Source organism: Monopterus albus, unplaced genomic scaffold (genome assembly GCF_001952655.1).
Source record: "Monopterus albus unplaced genomic scaffold, M_albus_1.0 scaffold51.1, whole genome shotgun sequence".
NCBI lineage: Eukaryota > Metazoa > Chordata > Actinopteri > Synbranchiformes > Synbranchidae > Monopterus > Monopterus albus.
This window is the reverse complement of record NW_018127931.1, coordinates 1,458,403-1,483,186: the sequence shown is the minus strand read 5'-3', so window position 1 is coordinate 1,483,186 and position 24,784 is coordinate 1,458,403. Positions and strand designations below refer to the sequence as shown.

At 40.3% G+C, this 24,784-nt stretch overlaps 1 protein-coding gene and 1 non-coding gene across 6 annotated transcripts in view; one reads left to right on the top strand and one right to left on the bottom strand.

The window, feature by feature from the left end:
• tbc1d22a (TBC1 domain family, member 22a) overlaps positions 1 to 24,784 on the bottom strand; it is a 185,689-nt gene that overhangs the window by 135,362 nt on the left and 25,543 nt on the right. For all 5 annotated transcript variants that reach the window (XM_020601293.1, XM_020601292.1, XM_020601295.1 and 2 more), the window contains one exon: positions 491 to 561. In XM_020601293.1, the coding sequence (XP_020456949.1) occupies positions 491 to 561 (71 nt within the window). The remainder of the gene's footprint in view (positions 1 to 490; positions 562 to 24,784) is intronic.
• Positions 15,947 to 16,020, top strand: trnat-ugu (transfer RNA threonine (anticodon UGU)). Its single transcript has one exon. It is a non-coding gene; the product is annotated as a tRNA-Thr (tRNA).

Sequence of the window (24,784 nt, the reverse complement as noted above, 5' to 3'; positions counted from 1 at the left end):
CATCCGGCAGGCTGTCTGTGGAGCTGATGATGCTGGTGGTGGTCCTGTAGTCTGTGATGTGCTGCAGGCCTTGCCACATCTGTCCGGAGTCAGCAGTAGAATAGAAGCCATTCAGCTTCTCTCTGTACTGCCTCTTGGCCGCTGTGATGGCTTTCCTCAGTCCGTACTTCGCAGCTTTGTATTCCGTCTCATCGCCTAATCTGAATGCATGAGAGCGAGCACACAGCATGTGGCGTACCGGACTGTTTATCCAGGGCTTCTGGTTGGGGAACCTCCTGACTTGTATGGTGGGCACAATGTTGTCGATACAGGTACTAATGTATCCGGTCCCTTGTGAGTTTATGTACAGTATGAGATTACATAGTTATTGATTTGGAGTATATTTGTATGTTTAAGTGTTTTTGTGAATATTTTTATGCTTTACACAAATTTGTGTTACACTGTGTCTGTTGGTGTTGAATGTAAATCATTGTGTGCACATAAAACCTACTGAAAGGAGTTTCCATGTAATCGGTCGGACCTGTCGGGGAATTCCAGACCAGCTGAGTTTCCGTAGCTCCTCTGAAATGAACAAACAAACAAAAAAGAGAGGGGTCCATTTTAGATTCACCAGTGAGCCTTTCAACATTCAATTCCTTCTAGAGCATGTTTGATATTTCTGGCCAACAGCTTAGAACAGATATACCCATATCAGCGGTGGACAAGTAACAACAAATGCCAGCAGCTAAAGAAATGTTTGAGGTCATCTAAAAACAGAATTGCCTTTACATATTTGCCTACCAGAGAGAAAATGTCTAACTCTATACATATCTTAACTACTGTCACTTGAAACACAAGTTAAAAGGTCCTCACAAATATATCTGTTTTTGTAATGTAGTTACGTATGTTACAAATGCTTATTGGTCAAAATATTGTTAATGGCTTTGTATAAAACTTAAAAAAAAAAAAACAGTATAACTATGTGAATTACCTTATTTGCTTTCTTTCAGAAAAAGAAGTCAGAAGATTGATAACACTCTCTAAATATGAAGCTGTCACAAAGATCAGAATCTGAGTCAGAATCAGATTTACATTTATTGGCCAAGTATGTTTAAACACACAAGGAATTTGTCTCTGGTACAGAGGCTCTCAATGTGCTTGAAAGTCAACAAGTAAAATAAGAAAATATGTGCATTTAAAATAGAAAAGAGAATATGAAAAAAGAGAATTTACTTATAATAAACATATATACACATTGTGGCAGAAGAGCTTTCAGATTTTTATCAGATCACTTGGTCAAATTTCAAGCACGTCTTAAAGACATACGAGCCAGGATGACTTGTAATTTCTTACTTCTAAACTGACAAAACTGAAGTGATTGTACCTGGGCCTGAAAATCATGATATGTCCTTTAAATCACACATAAACCAAGTCTCTAGAACTGCCTTCTTTCATCTGCACAATATCACCAAAATCAGGAACATCCTCTCTCAAAGTGATGCTGAAAAACTGGTCCATGCATTTGTTACTTCCAGGCTGGACTACTGCAACTCCTTACTATCAGGATGTCCCAATAGTTCCCTTAAAAGCCTCCAGTTAATCCAAAATGATGCAGCCAGAGTACTGACAGGAATTAGCAAGACAGATCATATCTCTCCCATATTAGCTTCTCTCCACTGGCTCCCTGTAAAACCCGGAATAGATTTTAAAATCCTTCTCCTAACATATATACCCTTAATCACAAGGCTCCACTGTATGTCAAAGACCTCATAGAGCCTTATCATCCCAACAGAGCGCTTCACTCTCAGAGTGCAGGTTTACTTGTGGTTCCTAGAGTCCACAGAAGTAGAATGGGAAGCAGAGCCTTTAGCTATCAAGCTCCTCTCCTGTGGAACCAGCTCCCAGTCTCAGAGGTAGACACCCTCTCTACCTTTAAGATTAGACTTAAGACTTTCCTTTTTGATAAAGCTTATACATAGGGCTAAGCTCAGGTGACCATGAGTCTTACCTTAGCCATGCTGCTATAGTTCCCCAAAAACCCATGATGCTGTGAGTTCCTCTCCTCTCCTCTCTCTCCATGCATCTATATGCCACAATTACATCATTACCTTTGTGTCTCCTCTCTCCTGTAGCGTGTGCTCTCTCTCTCCCTGTACCTTTCAGAAGGCAGCCCTGACTCTGGAGCTGTACATTTCTGATGAGCAGTCACCAGCCACATCACCCTGCCCAGTGTTTGATTGCTTGTTGTTGTGTTTGTTGCTTTTCTTTTCTCTCTCCTCTATGCACTCACCCCAACAGACAAGGCAGAACACCACCCACAAAGAGCCAGGGTCTATTGGAGGTGTCTTCCGTTAAAGATAGTTTTTCCTCCTCACTGTCGCCAAGTACTTGCTCAAGGGGGATTTGTTGGGTTTTTCCCTCTATAATAATAATAGTAAAGTCTAGACCTGACTTTGTAAAGTGTCCTGAGATCACTTGTTGTGATTTGGCGCTATACAAATAAAACTGAATTGTTATGTACACTAGCTATATTTACGATTTATTACATCATCATCATTCTGGCATCTTAAAAATATAACTAAAATGAGAAAGTTTCTGTATAAGCAGGATTTAGAAAAGCCCATTCATGATTTTGTTTCTAGCAGTCCTAGATTTTGTTACAAGTCACTAGATCTTTAAATTGGCTTACAGTTAAACACAGAATTCTATTTAAGGCCCTATGTATTGTCTACAAGTGTCTCAATGGTATGGGCCCAAAATATATTGGATATACTGTATGTTTGCCGAGTACAAGCCTGTTAGGTGCCTCAGATCTCCAAGGATTGGTCAGCTAGTGGTGCCCAAAGTTCAAACTAAACACGGTGAAAGTGCTTTTAGTCATTATGCTGCCTACAGCTGGAAACATCTTCAGCGTTTGAAGCAGGAGGGGACTTCACACAGCTCCAGTGATCTGTTAAAGATCTATGTGAAGATAGGGGCTAGCCAATCAGCACAAGCTTTCAGGCAGGACAGATTCACACCATCTGGGAATGGAGCCTTTCTAATCTTTTTGCCTTTTAATGTTCTGTCTTTTAAAAAGGCCATGGACATCCTTTTCACAGATCGCTAGAGGTGGGGGGAGCAGCTTCTGGTTGTGGGCCCAAGGTGAGGTGGTTGAATGGGATGGAGTTCTGCTTATCAAATCAACAGTAATTTGGGGGTGAAGTTCTGTAGGCTTGAGGTTGAGCTTAATATCCCCTTAGATCTCAGCACTAATGACTTCATGAGCTTCTTTATACTTAAAATCACAACTGTTAGAGAAAAAAATAATCAAGATCCTTCCCACAACTCTCACAGATGTATCATCAAGTACAACAGCTTTAGATTTAGGCTGCTTCTCTCTCATAGATCTCTCTGAGCTGACCTCAGCAACTGCTTCATTAAAAAAAAAAAAAAAAAAAAATCAATGTCTCTTATACCCCATCCCAACCAGGCTGCTCAAAGTCATTTACCCTTAATAAACACATCCATATTAGATCTGAACAACTTCTCTTTATTAACAGGCTATGTTCCACAGGCCTTTAATGTTGCTGTAGTTAAACCTCTACTCAAAAAGCCTATTCTTGACCCAGGTGTCTAGCTAATTATAGACCAATATCCAATCTCCCGTTTATTTCTAAAACACTTGAAAAAGTTGCTGCAAAACAGTTATGTGACTACCTGCACAAGAATGATTTGTTTGAAGATTCTCAGAATGGTTTTAGAGTCCATCATAGTACAGAAACTGAACAGGTGAGAGTTACCAATGATGTACCCCCCAGCCTCAGATAAAAAAACTCTATACTTGTCCTCTTAGATCTCCGTGCTGCTTTTGACACCATTGATCACAACATCTTGCTACAGAGACTTGAACATGTTATCGGGATTAAAGGAACTGTACTAAGTTGGTTCAAATCATATTCATCAGACAGATTCCAATTTGTTTATGTTAATGATTAATCTTCCATGCAGACTAAAGTTAGTCATGGCATTCCACAGGGCTATGTGCTAGGTCCAATTGTAGTCACTTTATACATTCTCCCTTTAGGCAATATTATCAGGCAACACAGCATAAATTTTCCATTACTACGCAGATGATACTTTGTTGCCAAGATTAGACTTAAGACTTTCCTTTTTGATAAAGCTTATAGTTAGGTTAATATTATATTGTTGTTTTTCAATATAATCCGAGTAAGGCAGTGAGCGAGGGTACAAAGGTACTTACTATTTTGTGATGTCTTCTGATATTTCATGCCATTATGTCAACTAATGTGGCTGAACAGGGATAAGACTGACAGCCATCTTGGTAACTGCAAGCAAACATGGGGCCTGGCCTGTCCTGTTGCCACTGAGTATAGTTAACCATACCAGTGGTTTCTAGTCAACAGGATGGCCTTTGCTTGAGTCCATGTAGTGGTGTCTATGAGATTATTAGACATGCATTCTAGGATAAATTTGGTTTGGTGTGCCATCCCTTAGTTATAGGCCTAGGCTGAGGGTCGTCCCATGATGCTGAGCTCCTCTGCTCTCCTTCTACCTCCCCTCTCCATTTTATTTTTATATGCTATGATTACATGCCATTAACTGTATGTCTCCTCTGTCCCGTAGTGTGTCCTCTCTCTCCCCCTGTACCTTTCTGTTGCTGGCTCTGGGGCTATATGTTTCTGATGAGCAATCACCAGTCACATCAAGGAGCCTAGTGTTTGATTGTTGTAGTGTTTGTTGTGTCTTGCTCAAGGAGGATTTGTTGTTTTTTTTCTTTATAATATTAATAATTGTAAGGTTTAGATCTCACTATATAAAGTGTATAAAGTAAAGTATAAAGTGTCCTGAGACAACTTTTGTTGTGATTTGGCACTATACAGATAAAATTGAATTGAATTAAACATTCTCCACGCAGCCTCAAGAGTAGCTCTTCTTTGCTCTTTTGATCTCCATAGTCAGTGAGTTTCTGGCCTAGCTGTACAGGATCCTGGCTTTAGTTTTACTGTGAACCAGGGCTTGTTGTTATTGCTCTATGTGCAGAAGGTCTTGGTGGGTACACACAGCCTCCCAAAAGTTTATGTATAATGTCATAGTGTCACTGAGTCCAACTAGGTCTGTAGAAGCAATTTCAAAAACCTGCCACTCTGTGCAGTCACAGCAGGCCTGCAACTCCTGTGTCTCCGGAGCCCATCTCTTCACTGTTTTAACCACAGGCTTTGCAGGTTTAAGTTTCTGCATATAGGTCTGGATGAGGTAGATCATGCAGTGATCAGAGAGTTCCAAGGCTGCACAGGGACAGAGAGATAGGTGCCCTTTATTACTGTGTAGTAGTGGTCCAGTGTATTTCTTGTCCCTGGTGGGATACAGTAACTGATTTATTGTTTGTATTTAGGAAGTTTGGGGGTGAGGTTTGCTCAGATAAAATCCCCTAAAACAATGAGTAGGGAGACGGGATGTTTCCAGTTCAAGCAAATTACCTGACTGGCTAGGGGCTGCAGTGCTTTGCCAGCACAAGCCTGAGGTTGACTGACCAGGATAAACGAGGAAAACTCCAGCGGTGAATGAAACAGTTTGCAGTTAATGAACAGAGTTTCCAAGTCCTTGTTACATGTTTTCTCTAACACTGTAACATCCTTACACAAACTTTCATTTATGCAGAAGCAGATTCTTCCTCCTCTCGTTTTCCCAGATAACTCTGTTACGCAATCTGCTCTATGCAGCTGGAACCCCAGCAGCTATATTGCGTTGTCCACAATCGATTCACTACATCACAATGAAGCACTGAGCAGCAAACCATGTGAAGTCAGAGTTAGTCCAATTGATGATGAGTAGTTTACCCATTTTGTCGGCTAGAGAATGAATTCGCTAGATGGATGGATGGGAATTGCATACGGTTACCCCGCTGGTGTAACTTAACCAGGGCACCCACGTGCTTTCCTCTCCTGCATCTCCTCTAAGTCCAATAGACAACTCTGCTTCTCTGACTAGAATGACCATACAAATTTTTCCATCCGTAATAACGGGAAAAAAGGTGTTTGGACTGAGTTGTCATATGTTTAACAGCTCTTCCCTGATGAAAGTAATCCGAGATGGACTGCAAAAACTGGCAAAATTATAAAAACAGCAAAAGCACGAGAGAGCACACAGCCTAGGCTGCCATCTGCGGTGCCATCTTAAAGAGGAAAAAAAGATGGATGGATGAAAAAGATGGAAAGAGAGGGAATCAGCTAGCCTGGCTCAGCCTAAAGATAATACAATATGCCTACAGTCTACCTCTAGTTTGTTTTCAGATGTGCTATATCCTTTTTAAATCCAGATTAATACAAAGGTGTAAAAATAACAATCATCAACCAGCCAACAACCAATGGCCAGACTTATCATCCTCTTGGTCTTTGCCTTGATTGAAAAAATCTGATGGGTTAGAAGCTAATTATTAATTACAATCTCCCCAGGCCAAACAGGAGAGCTAGTGAGATATAATGTAGAATAAAATGATAGAGAGGTGCAAATTGAACTTTTAAGTAGTGGAAAGTAGTTCCCTTTGGGTTCATGTAGACCCAGAAAATATGGCTTAATAGTAGGTGCTACATATTAAATACAGGCCATTCTCCTCTCTCTAAGATGCGCGCGCGCGCACACACACACACACACACACACACACACACACACACACACACTATAGAAGAGGATGGGTGAGTGCAGGAATCAACAGTGACTCAAGAGAAAATGCTTTGTCTTGTTGTATTTAGCAACCCGTGTCTTCTATTTCATCCAAATTTCAGTGAACTGAACATAACGACCCAACTACAGTAAAGGTGTAGGATCCAATTTCTCTGCAACAGAAAGCGATCATGTTCACAAATAGAGCTAAAGCTACTGTCTGTATGTTTTGTTCTGTGACAATTTTGCTCAAGGCCTTACTCATGATACCTGCACCAATTACCTGAAAACATTCTTTTGGGCTGTGACACAGTAGCCAAATCACACAGGTTCATACAACAACATTTCAAGTTATGTGCATGGATTCTGGGTGACCTTGTCTACCAGGACTAGGCAGCTTAGGATATTTAAAAATTATGCTTGTGAATTTTTCAGCATGATTTCTTAAGAAGCAGTTGGTTCCGTGAATGAGTTCTGACTACATTAAGTCACTCATTATTCACAGTCTCCCTCTGCCCAGACACTGCAAGTCTACCCCACCCCCGTTAGCATTCAACAGGATGAGCTGTCACAGCCAAACTTGAGACAAACAGAAACACACAATGGAAATCTTTTCACTTGTAATTGTACTGCCACTGTATTACCTGCATTCCAAGCGTGGAAAGAAGAGAGGAATTTGATTTCCATGCAAATACAACTGCACTGTCTTGGTTTTATGAGTTAAAAAAAAAAAACTAAACAAATGTACCTAATAAACAAGCCAAAATCTTTCTCAATTCTTATTTAAGGCACTGGCTGGAAATTGATAAGGCTTTTGCACAGAGTGAACATTATTGATTAGAACTGCCAAAGGACTCTGCTGTTTCTGTTCTTCAAGGCAAATGTAATAGAGAGTCAGTGACAAAGAGCAGAACAGGAAATAGCAATCGGCAAAACGGCAAAAAAGTAAGTCCATTGACTAAATTGAGTTAAATGCATTCGAGTCTGTTCACCTGATGGGAGTGGCTATTTATTGACTGTAGTTCTTGTGCATCTTCCATTTAAAACGTATCTCTTACATTGTCCCCTGTGACTTTAATTATATAGAAATTCAATACAGTGATCTAGTGGGAGGCATGGCTCTGGTGGTTTGGAGGAAATCAGAGCCCCACGGTGTGAGAAAGTTGCAATTACCCCAGGGCTACCAGTAAAGCATTTAAAAACAGAGATTTAAACAACTCTCTCAGACATGGCATAGACCATAAAAGATGCATGGATTCACTGTGTATATCACTGCCCCTATATTCTAAAAAGTTAAGTCCCTCTCATGCAGCATGCAGTGCAATGGCTAGCACTGTCACCTTACAGTAAGAAGTTTTTAGGTTCTAACCTCCTGGTCGACAGGGCCTTTCTTTCTGGAGTTTACATATTCTCCCCACTGTGGTACATCCAGTTTCACTGCCTCATAAAAAGACTGATTCAGGAGATGTGACTATTACCTGCCACTACTGCATGTTAATGCACATGTGCAAACATGGTAAAAATTTGTAATAACTTTCACAGCTCCAGATTACTAACTGCTGGATGAATGTCAACATCATTTACAGCAAAGTGCAAGTGAAACGGTTGTTCTACAATATGTGCATCTCTACATTCATTACATTTGGCCGGTCAAGGATGCCTCTCCTCTGGCCTTGCCTCCTTTGAACCTTCATTTGCATTGTCAGAGAAAGAAATGAGTCCATGAATCTTTCAGACTCTGGTTTAATTAAACTATGTTATAATCCCCCACCTGGCATTAATCTCACAGTTGGGGGTATAAAGGGGAGGGGGTGAAGGAGCATGAGACGAACGTTGGCTAATGCATCTTGATGCTACAGTGTATCTTTAGAAATCCCCGTCCCCTCTGGTCAAACATTTTGCAGGAATAGTTTGTGGAAGAAACAATATGTGCATTGAAGAGGCTTGTGTATGTGTGTGGGCATGTATTAGTGTGTGAAAAGGGCAAGGGCCAAATATTTACCTGGTACCCTGTAGCCAAGAGTACAAGCAGATGTGCCTATTAGACCCATACATCATATACAGAAACAGCAGACACAGTCTCTACTCCTGTAAATCACTGTCATCCAAATGCTCTCCAGCAGAGTTGGACCACTGCAGAATCCAAATCACTGTTACCCCAACTCAAATGACTTATAGATTACTGATATACTGCACTGGTAGACTGTGTGAAAAGACTATGATACTTTCTACTGTCTCTGGACATAATCTTCCAGTTTCACAAATTAATTAGTCCTGGGTTAAAAAGATGCTTTGAAGAGATCTGCATAAGAAAACAGATGATCTGTAATCCATCTGTAAAATAGGTTCTGTGGTGATGCTTATTCTAATGCAAAAGCACTCTCACAGGAAATGTGTCTATACCTGTAAATGTTTACTGTATAGCTGCACTCAGCTCAGCTCCAATTCTTGAGAAACAATTTCTGAGGAATAATACTTCATTTTCCAAAGCAGGCAAAAGCACAAAGGGTGACAAGAGCATATTTGACGTACTGGCTAAATTGCAGATGTCGTTTCATTGGTGTGAGGATAGCAAATCTCTCACAAAACATTTGACTCTCTAGGGCATCTCTTGTGCATTATGAATGAGACAGTCAAACTCTCGCACCACTGGAATAGATTAAAGGCATTTCATGACATTTTGAAAATAAATCTGTTGTTTTTGCTCAGCGGACACTTGTCAAAATGTGGATGAAAAAGTTTCTTCAACTATCCCAGAGGCGATGAGGGACCAACTGTCCCCATCAACTTTCATGAGCAAAGTGAACAATGCAAACAAGCCATTTTTAGCTGACATATCCCCCCTTCCCCCTTTTGTCATTTACAGTCAATTCACCCTAGAGGTAATCATTTCAAAGTATACATACAGAAGTGCAAACAGGGGTGAGCGAAAACATATTCCCTATTGGGAAATAAAATATCACATTAAAATATACATGCTTTGGAATTAGTGTGATGAGTATTGTGGGTGGTTATCATGCTGGCAGACACAGACCTCAGGGAACTGAGCTGGAGAGGGAGTCTCAACCTGGGAGGAAAAAAAAAAAAAAAAAAAAAAACACCTGTAACATCAGCAATGTACAACTCAAGGGCAACTGCAGCAGGTCTTTACTCTGCGAGTCTACTGTATTCCATTATGCAGGAACATGCAGGGTGCATTTTGTCTTCGCTGAAGTTTAACTGGAGGCCACAGGGGGTGATTAGGACACCATGTACTGTCTGTTGAACACCCACAACAGCTGCTCTGATGTGGGACCCTCAGTGGTAATGAATGCTCAATGACTCTTGAAACATTCAGAGGGCAAATTTTAACTAAATATCATGTTTTTAATTTCATTAAAACCAAAATAACCAAAAGTATTACATAACAGCTGCTTGAGCATAGTTTAAAGGAGAGGGAAGGTCAAATACAATGAACACAACATGGAATTTCCCAGTCCAGTAGCACATGTGCCTTTGCCGACAGCAACTTCAGTGAAGCAGATGGGGTTAGGTGCCTTGATAAAAGCCACCTCTATTGTACTATACTGTGCTGAGGGAGAAGAGAATGTGTCTTATCCACCTCTCTGGCCCAGATTCTCTCAGTATGCATGGGGATTTGAAACACGTGCATGTGGGTGAGAGGATAATTTCTTTAACATTTTGGCTACATAAAACCTTTTCAATGGCAAGGGCCTAAAGAGTAGCATTGACAAAAATATTGATTTTTCAATACATATCGAGTTTCAAAATTAATTTTCCATAGTACCAATACTGCTGCGCTTTCTCGCTCTCTCGGACAGCAAGTTTACACACACACAAACAGCTGCAGTGCGAACAGCACCACCTCCTCTCACTAGAGCACAGTGCTGTCTGTCTCATCACTCGTCTTGCTCCAGTTAAATTTTAAAGTGCCCATGGCATGCTTTTCTGTTTTCTGACTTATCTACAATGTTAAAATAATGAATGATAATCTTAAACGTGACTGAAATCTCAAAAAACTTGGTGTGCGTATGCTCTAGTACTTCTATGCAGAAGCAACTTGTTTTATACAAGTCTTGTGAACTCTCACTGGTGAGACTTTTTTTTTCAATTATGTAAAGACTTAAGCAATTGTTTACAGATTTCTTTGAATGGCCATATTCTCCTGGCTGTGTGCATTCATGCGAGTTTGCCCAATATCCATGGGTACTATTCTAAAAGTGGGATTTTTCAACTGCACGCAGTTTTGTGGATATATTTTATAGTGCCTATAAAAAATATCCACCACCTTGGATGTTTTACCCTTTTATTGATTTTATAACTCAATCATGGTCACTATAATTTGGCTTTTTGACCAAAAAAAACACCCTTTGTCAAAGTGAAAACAGGTTTCTACAAATTAATGCCAACTGAATAAAAATATGGGAAACAAGTGATTGCGTAAAAATTCACGCCCTTTAAAACGACAGACCTAATTCAACAGAGGTCCAGCCAATTAGTGCTAGTAGTCTCACAATTAGTGAAATGGGGAACACCAGAGTGCAGTGAGTGTGTCTCAAATGACTGTAGTATAAAGACACTTGTGTCTGGAAGGGCCAGTCACTGGTTAATCAGTATTCCTGGCTACCATTACACAATGAAGACAAAAGAACACTCAGAGAACATGTGAGCAACTCAGAAAAAAGGTTATTAAAAAGGACAAGTCAGGGGATGGATACAAAGAAAATTTCCAGGGCACTGGAAATCACTGGAAAATCCCGGAGGACAATCTTATTCAGTCTGCAAGAGAACCACAGCTGGGTGAAGATTCATTTTCTAGCAAGACAATGACCCGAAGCATACAGCGAAAGCTACACAGAAATGGTTTAAAGACAATAAGGTGAGTGTTTTGCAGTGGCCGAGTCAAAGCCCGGACCTCAGTCCAATATACAATTTGTAGCTGGACTTGAAAAGGGCTGTTAACACCTGATCTCCACACAACCTGGCAGAGCTTGAGCAGTTTTGCAAAGAAGAATGGAGTAAAATTGCAGTGTCCAGATGTGCAAGCCTGATTGAGACCTATCCACACAGACTCAGTGCTGTGATTGCAGGCAAAGGTGCATTTACTAAATACTGACTTGAAGGTAGTGAATATCTATGCAATCACTTATTTCCCATTACATATTTTTATTTAATTGACATTACTTTGTAGAAACCTGTTTTCACTTTGACATTAAAGAAGTTTTTTTGTTTGTTTGTTTGTTTTTTGTCAAAAAAGCCAAATTATACTGACCATGATTGCTTTATAAAATCAATAAAAGGGTAAAACATCTAAGGGGTGCACTGTCCCTCCTGCTGCCTGCATTGTGACCAGAGGATGTGGAAAAAACAAAGGGCCTGAGGTTACTGCATGTCGGAGAATACTCACGTACAGAGACCTGTTGTTTTACCTGACCGGATCTAAAGTGCAATGAATGGAGCAGCTGGAAACCTACAGGCAGCCAGCCAGTGAAGCACCCTGGGGCGGTGAATGATCATTTCATCAACACTGGATTCCTCTGGAGCACAATACACGTTTGTTTTGACTGCATGAAGCCAGTTTGTATGGGTTGGCAACATGATGTTATTGTCAGTGTGTTGCTACCTGTTGGGAATGTATGTGATCGCCTGTAATGTGAGGGATTTTTGGGAAGGCTGGAGAAATTACTATTTACACATTATGCCAGTTTAAATATGGGGTTTCTCAATTACGCACTTTGCAGCATTGTTAACACAATAATTTTGCAATGTAACTGAACGACTGACACATTAACATCTATAAAGAGCTTGGTGACAAGATCCCATGCTATATAAATGAAGATTATTTTCTTTATCTCATGGTACAAGTGAAATTCTCAAAGCTAAGCTAATCACCCTCAGAGCCATGAGGGCTGAGCAATCTTAGGCAGCAGAGATTCAGCTGATAGGAAAATACTTAAATTAGTATTAAATTAGTTAATCAAGTCAGATGCTATTGTGCTTAAGACACAGCATGTGTGACAATTTCAAAAGCTCTTGTATGTGTACTACCTCAAGAAGAATACTGTTTTCATTCATGTGAAAAAATGACAAAAATGGTACAATAAATTTTTGATCATCTCCACTACAGTCATTTTGCTGTTCTTTGCTACTAGTTAAGAAAAGAAAATAATCTTTATTTATATAGCATTTTTCAAAACAGTTACAAAGTGCTGCACAATTAAAACAAAGACAGTAATAACATAATGTAGAATGTTCTAAGAACATACATACACTGCAAAGGAACTCATATACACACATACATAAACATTTATATCCAAACACATGTGCACATGCATGCACACATATACATGTACCCACAAACATTTCTATTTATAAAAATGTGCAGAAACACACACACCCCATGTGTGTAGTAAAAGAGGTACAGGATAAGGTCAAATTGATCCCAGTAGTAAGAAAATGTTATAAAAAGTTGTCTAGACATGTTATAGCCTTGTTATACTATCTTTTAAAAATGGAGAATGTTATGCCTTTAATTGGATGTCAGTTTTTCCCTGTGGTATCAAAAATGGTATCAAGTATCAATATTTTGCAAGGTATTGTATCAAAGTTAAGAATTCCAGTATTGTGACAACACTAATAGAGAGCTAAAGTGAAACCTAAACTTCCAGGTTTTGTTCCATAGGTAAGGCAACCATATTTAAAATCACAGTGAACTTAGACTACAGCAATAAATTTCATTTTTCAAAAACACAAATGAAAGAATTGCTGAAGGTGCTGTCAGAACCTTATGGTGTCTATTGGGAATGGATCAGAGAGGCCTTCAGGAAGTGAATTTAGCTTCCAATTTTGATGATAAAAGAAAGGGTAGGTATACAATCAAGAGCAACCACTGGAACCAGAAAAAGGATTCTTTATCTTCTGATTCAACAAGTAGCCAAAGCAAAACTGAGACAAATGTCAAAACATGATGGAAAAGTGGACTGAAACAATGGAAATCTAGGAGTTTAACTGGCTAAATTAAAGTTCTTATTATATACAACTAAGCAATCCAGAAAGAAACAAAAAAAATCAAATGAAGTATGTATCGGTGAGTGTGAGTATTTGTGTGACCAAGTGTGTATGTGCATGTGTGTACCTGAACCTCGTCCATGTTTGCCTGTCTACCTGCCTGTCAATCAGTCTACCTGCTAGTGTGCATGGTTCTGTATGAAAGGCAGTAAGAAAAACAGAAGACAGGAAGAAGTACTGTCAGTCAGTGCTGGCTGGGGAGGGAGCTGATGTGAGCAGGAGCAAGAACGGTTGGCGGGCCGGAGCCATGCACTATTCAGGCATCATTCATATGAAGCGCGACCACTGGGGCAAAACACCACAAGGTTCTCTGCAACACACACTTTTTACACTTGTGACTGCCACACACACACACACCGGCAAAAACTGGGGTTCATTTTCTGCAACAGGAGCTGCCTCAGTAGATGAAGAATCAACACTGTGGCACTAAGATAATCTTTTATACTAAACCTTATGAAATACAATAATTAGTCATGTTATCTCTTACTTTAAATAAAGTGGAACATAATCCTAAACACCCACTTCAATAACTGTAATGGTAAAAAAAAAGTTGGTAAATGCCACACCCTGTCACAGGTACTGTCCCAGTGTCATCTGAGGCTATTTTGTGAGGTAAATAAATAAACAAAGTCAGGACCGACACCTTTATCATGCAGTATATTAAAAAGTAGCTTCCCCCTCACATAAACCTTGAATGCTGTGAGAGAGTCCTGAATGATCTAACTGGGAGATGATGCCAGGCAGCAGACGGCTCATAAACTAATGGGACTCTTGTAAAAAGATACTCCCACCTGGATTATACCTGCTCAGGAGGCCTGATGGGTGTCCCAGATGGCTGGGAGAGGACACGACACAGAGCAGAGAATATGTATGTATGTATGTGTGGGTGTGTGTGTGTGTGTGTGTATGTGTGTGTGTCTTTAACAAATTTAGTCTAAAATATCTGACCTGGTGACATTTTTTTAAAGCAGAGTTTCTGTGGGACCATATATTTTGAATTTCAGGTTTGTTATTTTTTGCTGGAAGAAGTTATACTGGAAGAAACACATTTCCAAATATCAGGTAAACTCCTTAATTCTATTTGTTAACATTTAAAAGACTGAGAAAAACATTAGTAGATTAATCAACAACTAAAACAATGATTAGTTGCAAGACCACAGTACAGAATTAGCTATTTTTTCTATCAAAAATGCAAAAGTATCAGTGCCTTGTGATTTGCTGGTTCTGAGTCATTTGGTGTGATGAGAGATAAAATCTAATCTGGAGCTTCATATAAACAATTTTATGTGTCTAGTCATTACATAATCTTAATATTACCAAGGTTACAGCTAAGTTCCCTGGTTGCTGGGTAAAACAACAGTGGCATAAAAAAAGAACTGTTAACCTTGCTATTAGTCTTGAGGAAAAAAAAGAAAACCCAAGACATAAGGCTCTCTTATTAATCATGTATAAGTCTATAATACCATTAGGGCTGTACCGACATTTAAAAAAAAAAAAATCCCCCCCCACTTCGGGGCAGTCTTATTCCTTCCTTCAAGCTCAGGTCCTCTACCAGAGCCCTGGGAGCTTGAGGGTCCTGCGCAGTATCTTAGCTGTTCCTAGGACTGCACTCTTCTGGACAGAGATCTCAGATGTTGTTCCTGGGATCTGTTGGAGCCACTCTCCCAGTTTGGGGGTCACAGCCCCCAATGTTCCTATTACCACAGGGACCACTTGTGCCTTCACCTTCCACATCTTTTCTAACTCTTCTTTCAGCCCTTGGTATTTCTTGAGCTTCTCATGTTCCTTCTTCCTGATGTTGCTATCACTTGGGATTACTACATCTGTCACTACAGCCTTCTTCTTGGACATTGTCAGTTTGTCAGAGGCAGGTTATTGGGCAGTAGTTGGATGGTACTGCTCCCTTCTGAGGGTCCTTCAGGATCAGGACTGTCCAGCCTTCAGTTAACCACTCAGGGTGGGTTCTATCCATTAGTAGTTGGTTCATTTGTCCCGCCAGACACTCATGGAGCAAAGTTAGCTTCTTTAACCAGTAGGCCTGGTGCTGTCCAGCTCTTCATACTTGAGACCCTCTCTTGAATGTCTGCCATTGTGATGGTTACTGGATCTTGTTCAGTGAGGTTGCTGTGGTCTGTTCTCAGGTCCACCAGCTACTGGGCATTGTTGTTATGTGATGCCTCCATCTCCCATATGCTCTTCCAGAATTGTTCCAGAAGTGTCTCCAGCCTCCTTGCATGGTGCTGTGGCTTAGTTGGTCAAAATGCCTGTCTTGTAAACAGGAGATCCTGGGTTCAAATCCCAGCAGTGCCTCTTCTACTATGCAGCTCTCTTGTGCTAGTTTCAATGTACAGCTTGAAGCTGGCTTCCTGAGACAAAAGCTTGCATCAAAATGCACTTTCCAAAAGCATGTCCACACTATGCCACCATTTACAGGTGAAAACGTCTCATGTGAACTGTAGTTGTTGCATATACAGTATATAGCCTAGACTGTCAACTGGCATAAATTTTAGTGATGATTTCAACCACATTAGCAGGATTTAAATTCAAAAGAGTGATAGGAACATATTCCTGAGCATTTAAAAATCAATAAAAGACTGCTGCATATGATGCAATATTTAAATTGCAACCTATTTAAATTGGATATAGCCTAGTTTACCAACAAGTTTAAGCTTCTGCGATTAGTTAACCACAGCGCATGCCGTTACTGTGTGTTTGATGTGTGCCAGCTTGCACTGTGAATGTCTCATCTCATTTTCTATACCGCTTAGTCCCGAACGGGGACGGGAGCCAATCCCAGCCAGCATCAGGCGAAAGGCGGGGTACACCTTGGACAGGTCGCCAGTCCATCGCAGGACCAACACGCAGACAAACAACAACAACACCACACACACACTCCTACGAGCAATTTAGAGTCACCAATCAACCTAAGCCATGTCTTTGGACAGTGGGAGGTAGCCAGAGTACCCGAAGAGAACCCACGCAAGCACGGGGAGAGCATGCAAACTCCGCACAGAAAGGTCGCGAACCCGGAACCTTCTCGCTGTGATGCAACGGTGCTACCCACCGTACCGCCCTGCACTGTGAATGACTCCTCTTATTTATAATGTCTCACTGAAATATTTTCCCCACACATTTTTGTTAGCTTCCTAGTTCTGTTCGGAAGAATGCATGTTGCAAAAACATGCAGTAAACGGCTGTGCATTGTACATTAATGCACAATAAACAAACCGGGCTCTCATAATATTAGGCATGACTTGGTACAAAAGTGGCACCCAGGAAAGGTCGCAGTTGACTGATCCGGGCTTGGAGGCATCTGGGATAGACCATCAAGCAGTGGAAACATGTATTGTCATCAGATGAATCAGTATTTCAGGTCTTTTTTTGGAGGAATGGACACCATGTGCTCTGGACCAAAGATGAAAATAACCATCCAGACTGTTACCAGCAACCAGCAAGTCTAAAAGCCAGGGTCTATCATGGTATGGGCTTGTGTCAGTGCCCATGGCAAAGGTAACTTACACTTCTGTGATAGCACCATTAATGCTGAAAACTATCTAAAGATTTTGGACCAACATTTGTTGCCTCCAAAATGACATCTTTACCAGGGATGCCCATGTATATTTCAACAAGACAGTGCAAAACTTCATACTGTGCGCATTACCAAGGCCGGGCTGTGGAGGAAAAGGATGTGAGAGCTGGACTGGCCTGCCTGCAGGCCTGACCTGTCCCCAATAAAGAATGTGTGGTGCATTTTCAGTCAGGCTTCTCTTAAAAAAAGAATACAAAATTCACATGGAAGACCACATAGTGTAACATGTGAATAAATAAACTAAGCCCAACAATCTGGGAGGCTACTGACACAAGAGACAGCCGGTGGTTTGACCACCCTTATTAAGTTAGGTGTATTGCCTGGGGACATGCTATCAGGCACCACAAACACAAAAATTCCCATACATATACATCAGACAATGGAGTATTTTTAAGCAGACTTCATCAAATGGATGTTATTAATGTCTCAAATAAAAAAAGATACTTTCCTCAGAGATGTCACACAGAAACCCCTCTCTGTATAACACTGTCATATTTCCCAGAGATCTACCTACAGTCCAATGCTGTATTATCTCCTTCTACACTTTCCAAACCCCTGACACACACCTCTGAAATTGTCACATATGGACAATGCTTTCAATTGATGCATTAGGACTAAGTTAAAATGAATTACATTGCAAGTTCCCACTTTAATGGTGGCTATTAACTTTGCAAACAAACAGTCTTGATGGTAAGCTTGTCATATGGTGGCTGCTGTTTAACAGGACTGTGGATTGTAGCAATACAGTGTGGGATGAGCAACCATGGCAGAAAGTAGCAGGGCCCCTAACCATGGCTGCTGCAGTGAGGGTGATGGCAGTATATGAAAAGCTTAACTATGATGGTGGAAGTGTAACAAAGAGCTGCAGCACCACCAAGAGAGAGCAGAGACAAACCAACAGACAGAAAAGCAATGAAGGGAAGTGTGTATTTTCTGTTGTATTTTCTTTTTTCGTATTCTTGGTTTGCCGTTTCTTTGTATTTATACATTCCCATATGTTATTAATGGCATCGATGGCTGATGTGTTTTTGAACGTGTGGGAGGTGGACTGTGCCTCATATAATGACCACACAAAAAAAACTAAAGCAGGAATAAGAAAAGAAGGAGAGACATACAAGGAAAGCAACTGATGAAAAGGGGGAATAAAAGACAGCCACTGCTAGGAAAGAGAAGAGGAGAAAGGACCGTTGCTATAGCAAGAGCAGTATTTCTGCCACAACTGTTGGTGCCAGCTCTTGGTCTTAAAATCTATTAAAGAGAAAAAGATATGCAGAAACTCTGCAAACTGTGGCACTGTGACATATCGCCAATCATAGGGCAAGTGGCTTACAAAAAGTATAAATCACTAAACACAGTCTGGACAAGAAAACCATTACAGTGAATACAAACAAACCCAGTCACACAAAACCAACCATAAATACAAACACTACATATTCCTGAATTGTAAACAGAGCTGTAAGAAAGATGATCTATAAAAATCTATAAACTACAGAAAAATATGTCAGACCTGCCGCTACAGGTAGGTCCCAAGGGGCCAGGAGTGCTGTGCCTGCCCAAACGTAGATTAACTAATTATGATAAACTTTTTGTGTCATTAAATTATGCAGTCTAAGAGATCTAAATGAAGGGTGGCATATTTGCTTTTCTCAGCATGGAAACTGTGCCAGTGTTCTATAGTAAGCTACACTTGGCTTAGTGTACACAAACCTGTTTTTCTAATGCAGTTTTAAAATTCTAACAGGATACTCAAATTATGAGGGAAAACACTTTTCTCCTGTTGCAGTGTATAAAAAATTAAATAAGGTCCCAGGTCCTACATATGGAAAATCCAGCAGTCCCAGGCTTTATTAAAGCATTCAGGGATCATCCAGTAATGGAGGTATGTGCATTCATGTTTATGACTAGCTGACAGGCTCTATGATCCATGCCTGTATAAGTTTATAATAGTCAGTGAGATGTTTGGCAGCTGTCAGTCAGAAGTCAAGTTTGATACATGGTCCAGTACAGTGACACAAAATGCATCATGAATCATTACATTTTTCTGTTTTTAAGATTTTATTTTTTTGACACAAGTGATTAATTGGCTTTTTCTTTCCCCTCAGTCCTGCTTTGACGCACAAGGTATGGGTACTTATAATAGGGTTGTTGTTTTTTTATGTGCACTGCAGTCACATTGCTAAGTTTGTTAGTTTTGTTTTGTTTTGTTTGTTTGCAGCAGAACAGCTAGGATTTCAGTAAGAAGCAGATATTGAGGACCTGGGGTGGCTTATGTTTTAAATGCAGTGTACCGCCTTTTTTCTTCATGGTATGAACATTTAGTAACTGGGTAAATATTCAAGGACATTCCAATCTGACAACTTATGTAAAAATATTGCTGCTTTTTATAAATATCGCCACTGGTAAGTGCTGCAATAATAAGTAAAACTCAGGAAGAGAGTGGATTTTTTCCCCCTCAGTTTCCTAGCTGAAATAACACTCTACTCACTGAGTGTACAGTCGCTGCTGTGTTCAGGTTCACTCGACAGACAGACTCGCCTCAGGATATCAGGAATAATTAGGTGAGATCAACCTGACATCAATCACCCTACTCTGGCTGGTACATGCACAGGTCATCACCTTCTACATGACCTTACATGCTAAACAGACCACTGTCACAACCTGTCACAAGGCTCAATGGAGAGCGAGAGACAAGAGACAGAGAGAGGAAACCAACTGGGACATTAAAGATCTGAGAGCAGATTTAACATATCCAAGAAAAGGAACAAGGAGGTGGAAGTGAGTGTGTAAGCACGCATAATGTCAACATTTTTCATCACATATCCTCTACAATTCTTCAGCGAAGTTTTATATCACTAGGTAGTATGAAGAGTGTTAGCTTCATGCTGCCTAGTGCACTCTGCTACACCCCCTGACAAGATGAACTACACTGTAACACAAACTCTATGTAGCTATATTGTTAATGGTCCATCAAGAAAAAATATATATACATCTATATAGATATACATCACACATATTCACATACTGAGCAACACACAGACACAAACAAACACACCTGTGAACTCCAGAGACTAGCAGCCCTGACAGATATGGGGGCTTGGCCCAAAAACATGGATGCCACTTCAATTAACTGAACAATTAAAATTAAGAAAGAGGCAGAGGATGGCATAATGGATAGAAATGTTCCTGATCAAAACACTGGGGTTCCTGCATTTGTTCTCTCTCCTTCTCCCTTTACCTTTCTGCAGGAGCTATATGTTTTCTGATGAGCAGTCACTGGCTGCCTCGCATGTGATTTTGTTTTGTTTGTTGTGTCTTGTTGCTTTTCTTTTCTTTACTCTCCTCTATCCAATCACCCCAACCGGTCAAGGCAGAAGGATGCCTGCTAAGAACCGGAGTTTGTCAGAGGTCTCTTCCATTAAAGGGAGTTTTTCTTCCCCACTGTCACCAAGTGCTTGCTCAAGGGGCATTTATTGGGTTTTTCTCAATAATTATAATTATAAAAATAATAATAATAATAATAATAATAATAATAATGTCTAAACCTTACTATGTAAAGTACCCTGAGACTTTTACACAAAGGAGGCATCATCACTGCTGACAGTGTCTACAGGTATGTGTGGGAATTTGTATAAATGTAAATATGTCACAGACAGCATGCACCAACAATGACCAAGCCTGTAAGGACAAAGAGTTTAATCTGTCTTGGCAGTAATATCAGTACTTCAAACCAGATACTGTTTTTATGTCCAAAACAGAACAACCCTATATCTACTGTATAGCCCATTCTTTGCTGCTGCAGTGACCCAATTTCCCCACAGGGAGCATTAAAATTTAATCTTATCTGCCCATATCCCTTTCTCCTCCCGTTTAACCACTCATAATCCCCTCCTCCCAATCTTTCACTTAATTATGTCCCATGAATGAAGTTCATCTTTCATACTGTCAGCAGCGTGGCCCACCCGTTCTGGGCTATCTAATCATGGCGCAGAGACAAAACTAAATTTAGACAGCTGGCTTGTGATGCCTGGCAGGTCCAAATGGAGGCTGACATTTCAAGACACTCTGCTGATGTACAGGATAGACTTTGCCTGAGCAGACCACAACCACAGTTGACCAAGGCTGATGACTTGTGAACCAGTTTGTTTTGCTCACACATAAGTTTTCAAAGTGATCAAACCTAGAGGTACTGTACTGACTAAAGACATAAAAACATAATGAAATCCAACATTTACATTTTAGGATCTTAGCCAGTACTCCCAGTATGTTTACCTCACAGTAATCTAGCACTGCATTTCCACTATGGTAACCTAACAAGCAGTATGCCCCATACTTTCCTTAACTATCATCAAGCATAGTCACCCATACAGTAGTTAACGCGGACCATCCTGGTTTGTTTTTCCACTGTATTTTCTCTCTATCAGTCCCTGTTTAGTTAGGATCTTAGCCAGTACTCCCAGTATGTTTACCTCACAGTAATCTAGCACTGCATTTCCACTATGGTAACCTAACAAGCGGTATACCCCATACTTTCCTTAACTATCACCAAGCAATGTCTCCATACAGTAGTTAACGCGGACCATCCTGGTTTGTTTTTCCACTGTATTTTCTCTCCATCAGTCCCTGTTTAAAGGAGGAAGAGGCTGCTCCCCTCTCAAACATGCAATCAATTGTGTTTCTACACACGGTGCTTGTAATGATAATGCTTGAAGTGTGAAGACGTAGACATTTAACCAATCACCAGTGACTGTAAAGTCGGATTTTGGACAATGTAATGTCAGTCTAAAATGGGGGAAACAAAATGTAAAATTACAAGAAAAGGGGGAAATATATTAATAGTAATTGAGAAGAGGAAGAGTGGTTGCTAAGCAACATTGATAGGAAGGAGGGGCAACTACCTGAGTACGGTTTCCGGGTTAGACAACATTTTTCACACGTGCAGCGTAGATGATCCGACTGTAGCAGAGTGCAGGTGCAAATGTGTGTGTTGAAGCTCTGTTGAAACTGCGGAAATGATTGTTTAGCTCCAGTTGGAATAAGGAGGGGATACTTCACCGGTGTGGCTAATCGTAGGGGTGTCACTGGCATGTAAATTGGTTTTATGTAAAACAGTAAGAGTTTTTTTATTGCTGTGGTCAGTATGGTATGCCAATTAGCCATGTGGTTTTGTCATCTTATTTGAAGTAGCATGTTCCTACTTTGTGTTATGTAAGTTAGCTATGTGGAGTCATTTGTACAGAGTGTACATGACGCTGTATTTCTTTTAAATTTAAGTTAAACCTGCAACATCAATGTAGGATTAGAGAGCCCATAATGCTGGTAGCAATAATATAATGTTACATTGTATTTTTCTCTCTCATTTTTCTTTTGTAAGGTTATCAGCCCGTTTTGCTTCTGCTTCGTGCTACTGAAGAAAGCTTCAATATAAAAGACAAAAGTAGAAGAAACTGAGTTATTCCTGCATCCCCTGTGATTAGCTTATGCCTTTTTCAAGTTTGGGCAGCATTTGAAGTAAAATAAATGGAAAACTTGACAGTGACTGCTCTGCGCACACACCCCCTCTCCCCTCACATTCCTGGTACTTGATTTTTGAACTACCTCCTAAGGGGTGCTGAAATGTAGCCCCTAGAACACAACTCCAAAGTGGGCACACAAGGCATAAACTCAGGACACTTGACAAGCGTAACTCGGAACAACATATTTCAGTAGGTTCCTATAAAGGAAAAACCCATTAAAAGGTGCCAAGTAAAGCAAAGGCAAAGTGCTACAGGGGATACAAATTCACACACATTTTTCAAACTTCAAACCAGCCAGCCATGTCTGTTTATGGCACAGGACTCGTGGATACAGTTTAAAATAATGGCAAAGAGATTTTTAGTGGTAGCAATGATAATGTGATCACTATTACTTAAAAGGGAAATGCAAGTATGTTTACAATTCTTGGGAGCGCTAAAGGCTACATTAGCCGCTACTAGCATTACAAGAGTGAAACTGACTAGACCGTCAGCAGTCAAGTTGCATATTGTGTAATGTAGGTGCCAGGTTTTGAGAAGAGTGCATAGAACTGTATTATATTAAAAAAAAAGGAAAAAGAAAAGGGTCAGGGCTATTAGTTCTGACCACCAGAATCTAGCATCAGACTGGCTATAATTCAAACAAACAGATGGGAGAAGTATTGACAACCGCAACAGGAACTTACTATATTACAGCAACAAGAGCAGATTAAAAAGGAAGCACTTTTTTTTTGTTTTACTAAAATATGACAAAGTATACTTAGAAAAGAGAAGAAATCTAGGGGGTAAAGGGGTGCATCCAATATTAGCCTGTGGTAAATTAAGACCACAGCTGCCATTTGAGAATGAAGGCTATGGTATTTAAACCATGTCATTTCTTCTGTGAAATATCTCAGACACACTCTTTTTGCATTGAGCATATTTAGGGTATTTAGACAGGCACATAATTAGCTCTCTTGCTAAGCACTGCACTTTTCTAATTCTCTCTCCTGGTCTCACTTTATCCTTCACTTATGTCAGGCACACTCAAGACACACATATACACACACAGTACAGTATAAACAAAAACTATCCAAGGACACCAAAGGTACATGTTTAATATTACCGCACAGAACATTTCACTGCAAAATGGCAGTTTTGTTGCAAAATCTCCAACAATAAAAAATAAAAGTCTTCAGTTCCCCTCGCTGTTGTGGTTGATTTATGTGCTGCGTCTAGAGAGCTTATAAGATATCATGACATGTTACAGAGGTAGAAAGAAAAGAAAAAAAAAAGACCTCACACTAAAAGCTTACATGATGTATTTACAATGTGTTGCCAACGTTTCGACCCACTGGTCTTTTTCAGGGCAAGTAAGCTGCAAGGGTAGAACCGTCAGGCAAGGCTACAGAACGGACACTGCTTCACTCGTCTGTGGTAACAATAACTTCTGTACCTCATTTGGATAGCAAGATCGCAGGAGAGTTCTTAGATCTATTATTGTACTTGAGTAGGCATCTGCTTTTTTGCAGAGTCAGCAAACCATTAACCCTGACATTGCTCTGGTGTCATCATTGTCCCATCGGCACAACTTTGCTCGCTACTATCACAAATTTGGTCCTTGCAAAAATAATGTTACTAGTGTTAGGTTATTTTTTTAGTTAGATAGATATTCAGAGATTTGTTGTCTAGGAATGTTTAGTGCAGACAGGGTGACTAGCTTAGGCTGTTAACTGTTCAGCCTGCAGTGCAGACTGCAGGCACGTCAAGGTTACAGGAAAAGAGCTGTTAGTGTCAACTGTAATGCTAGTCTTAATATTTGTCTTAATGTGTAAGGTTATGTCCAATTGTTTTAGATACACACCACGAAAACAACAGTCACGCACCTTGACTTTTCCTCATGTTTTGGCTAAACGTTATAGCAGCTGCAAGGCTTGCTTATCGGGTGACGTCACGGTTCGACAGCCCAGAAAGGATTAATATTGTATAGCAATGC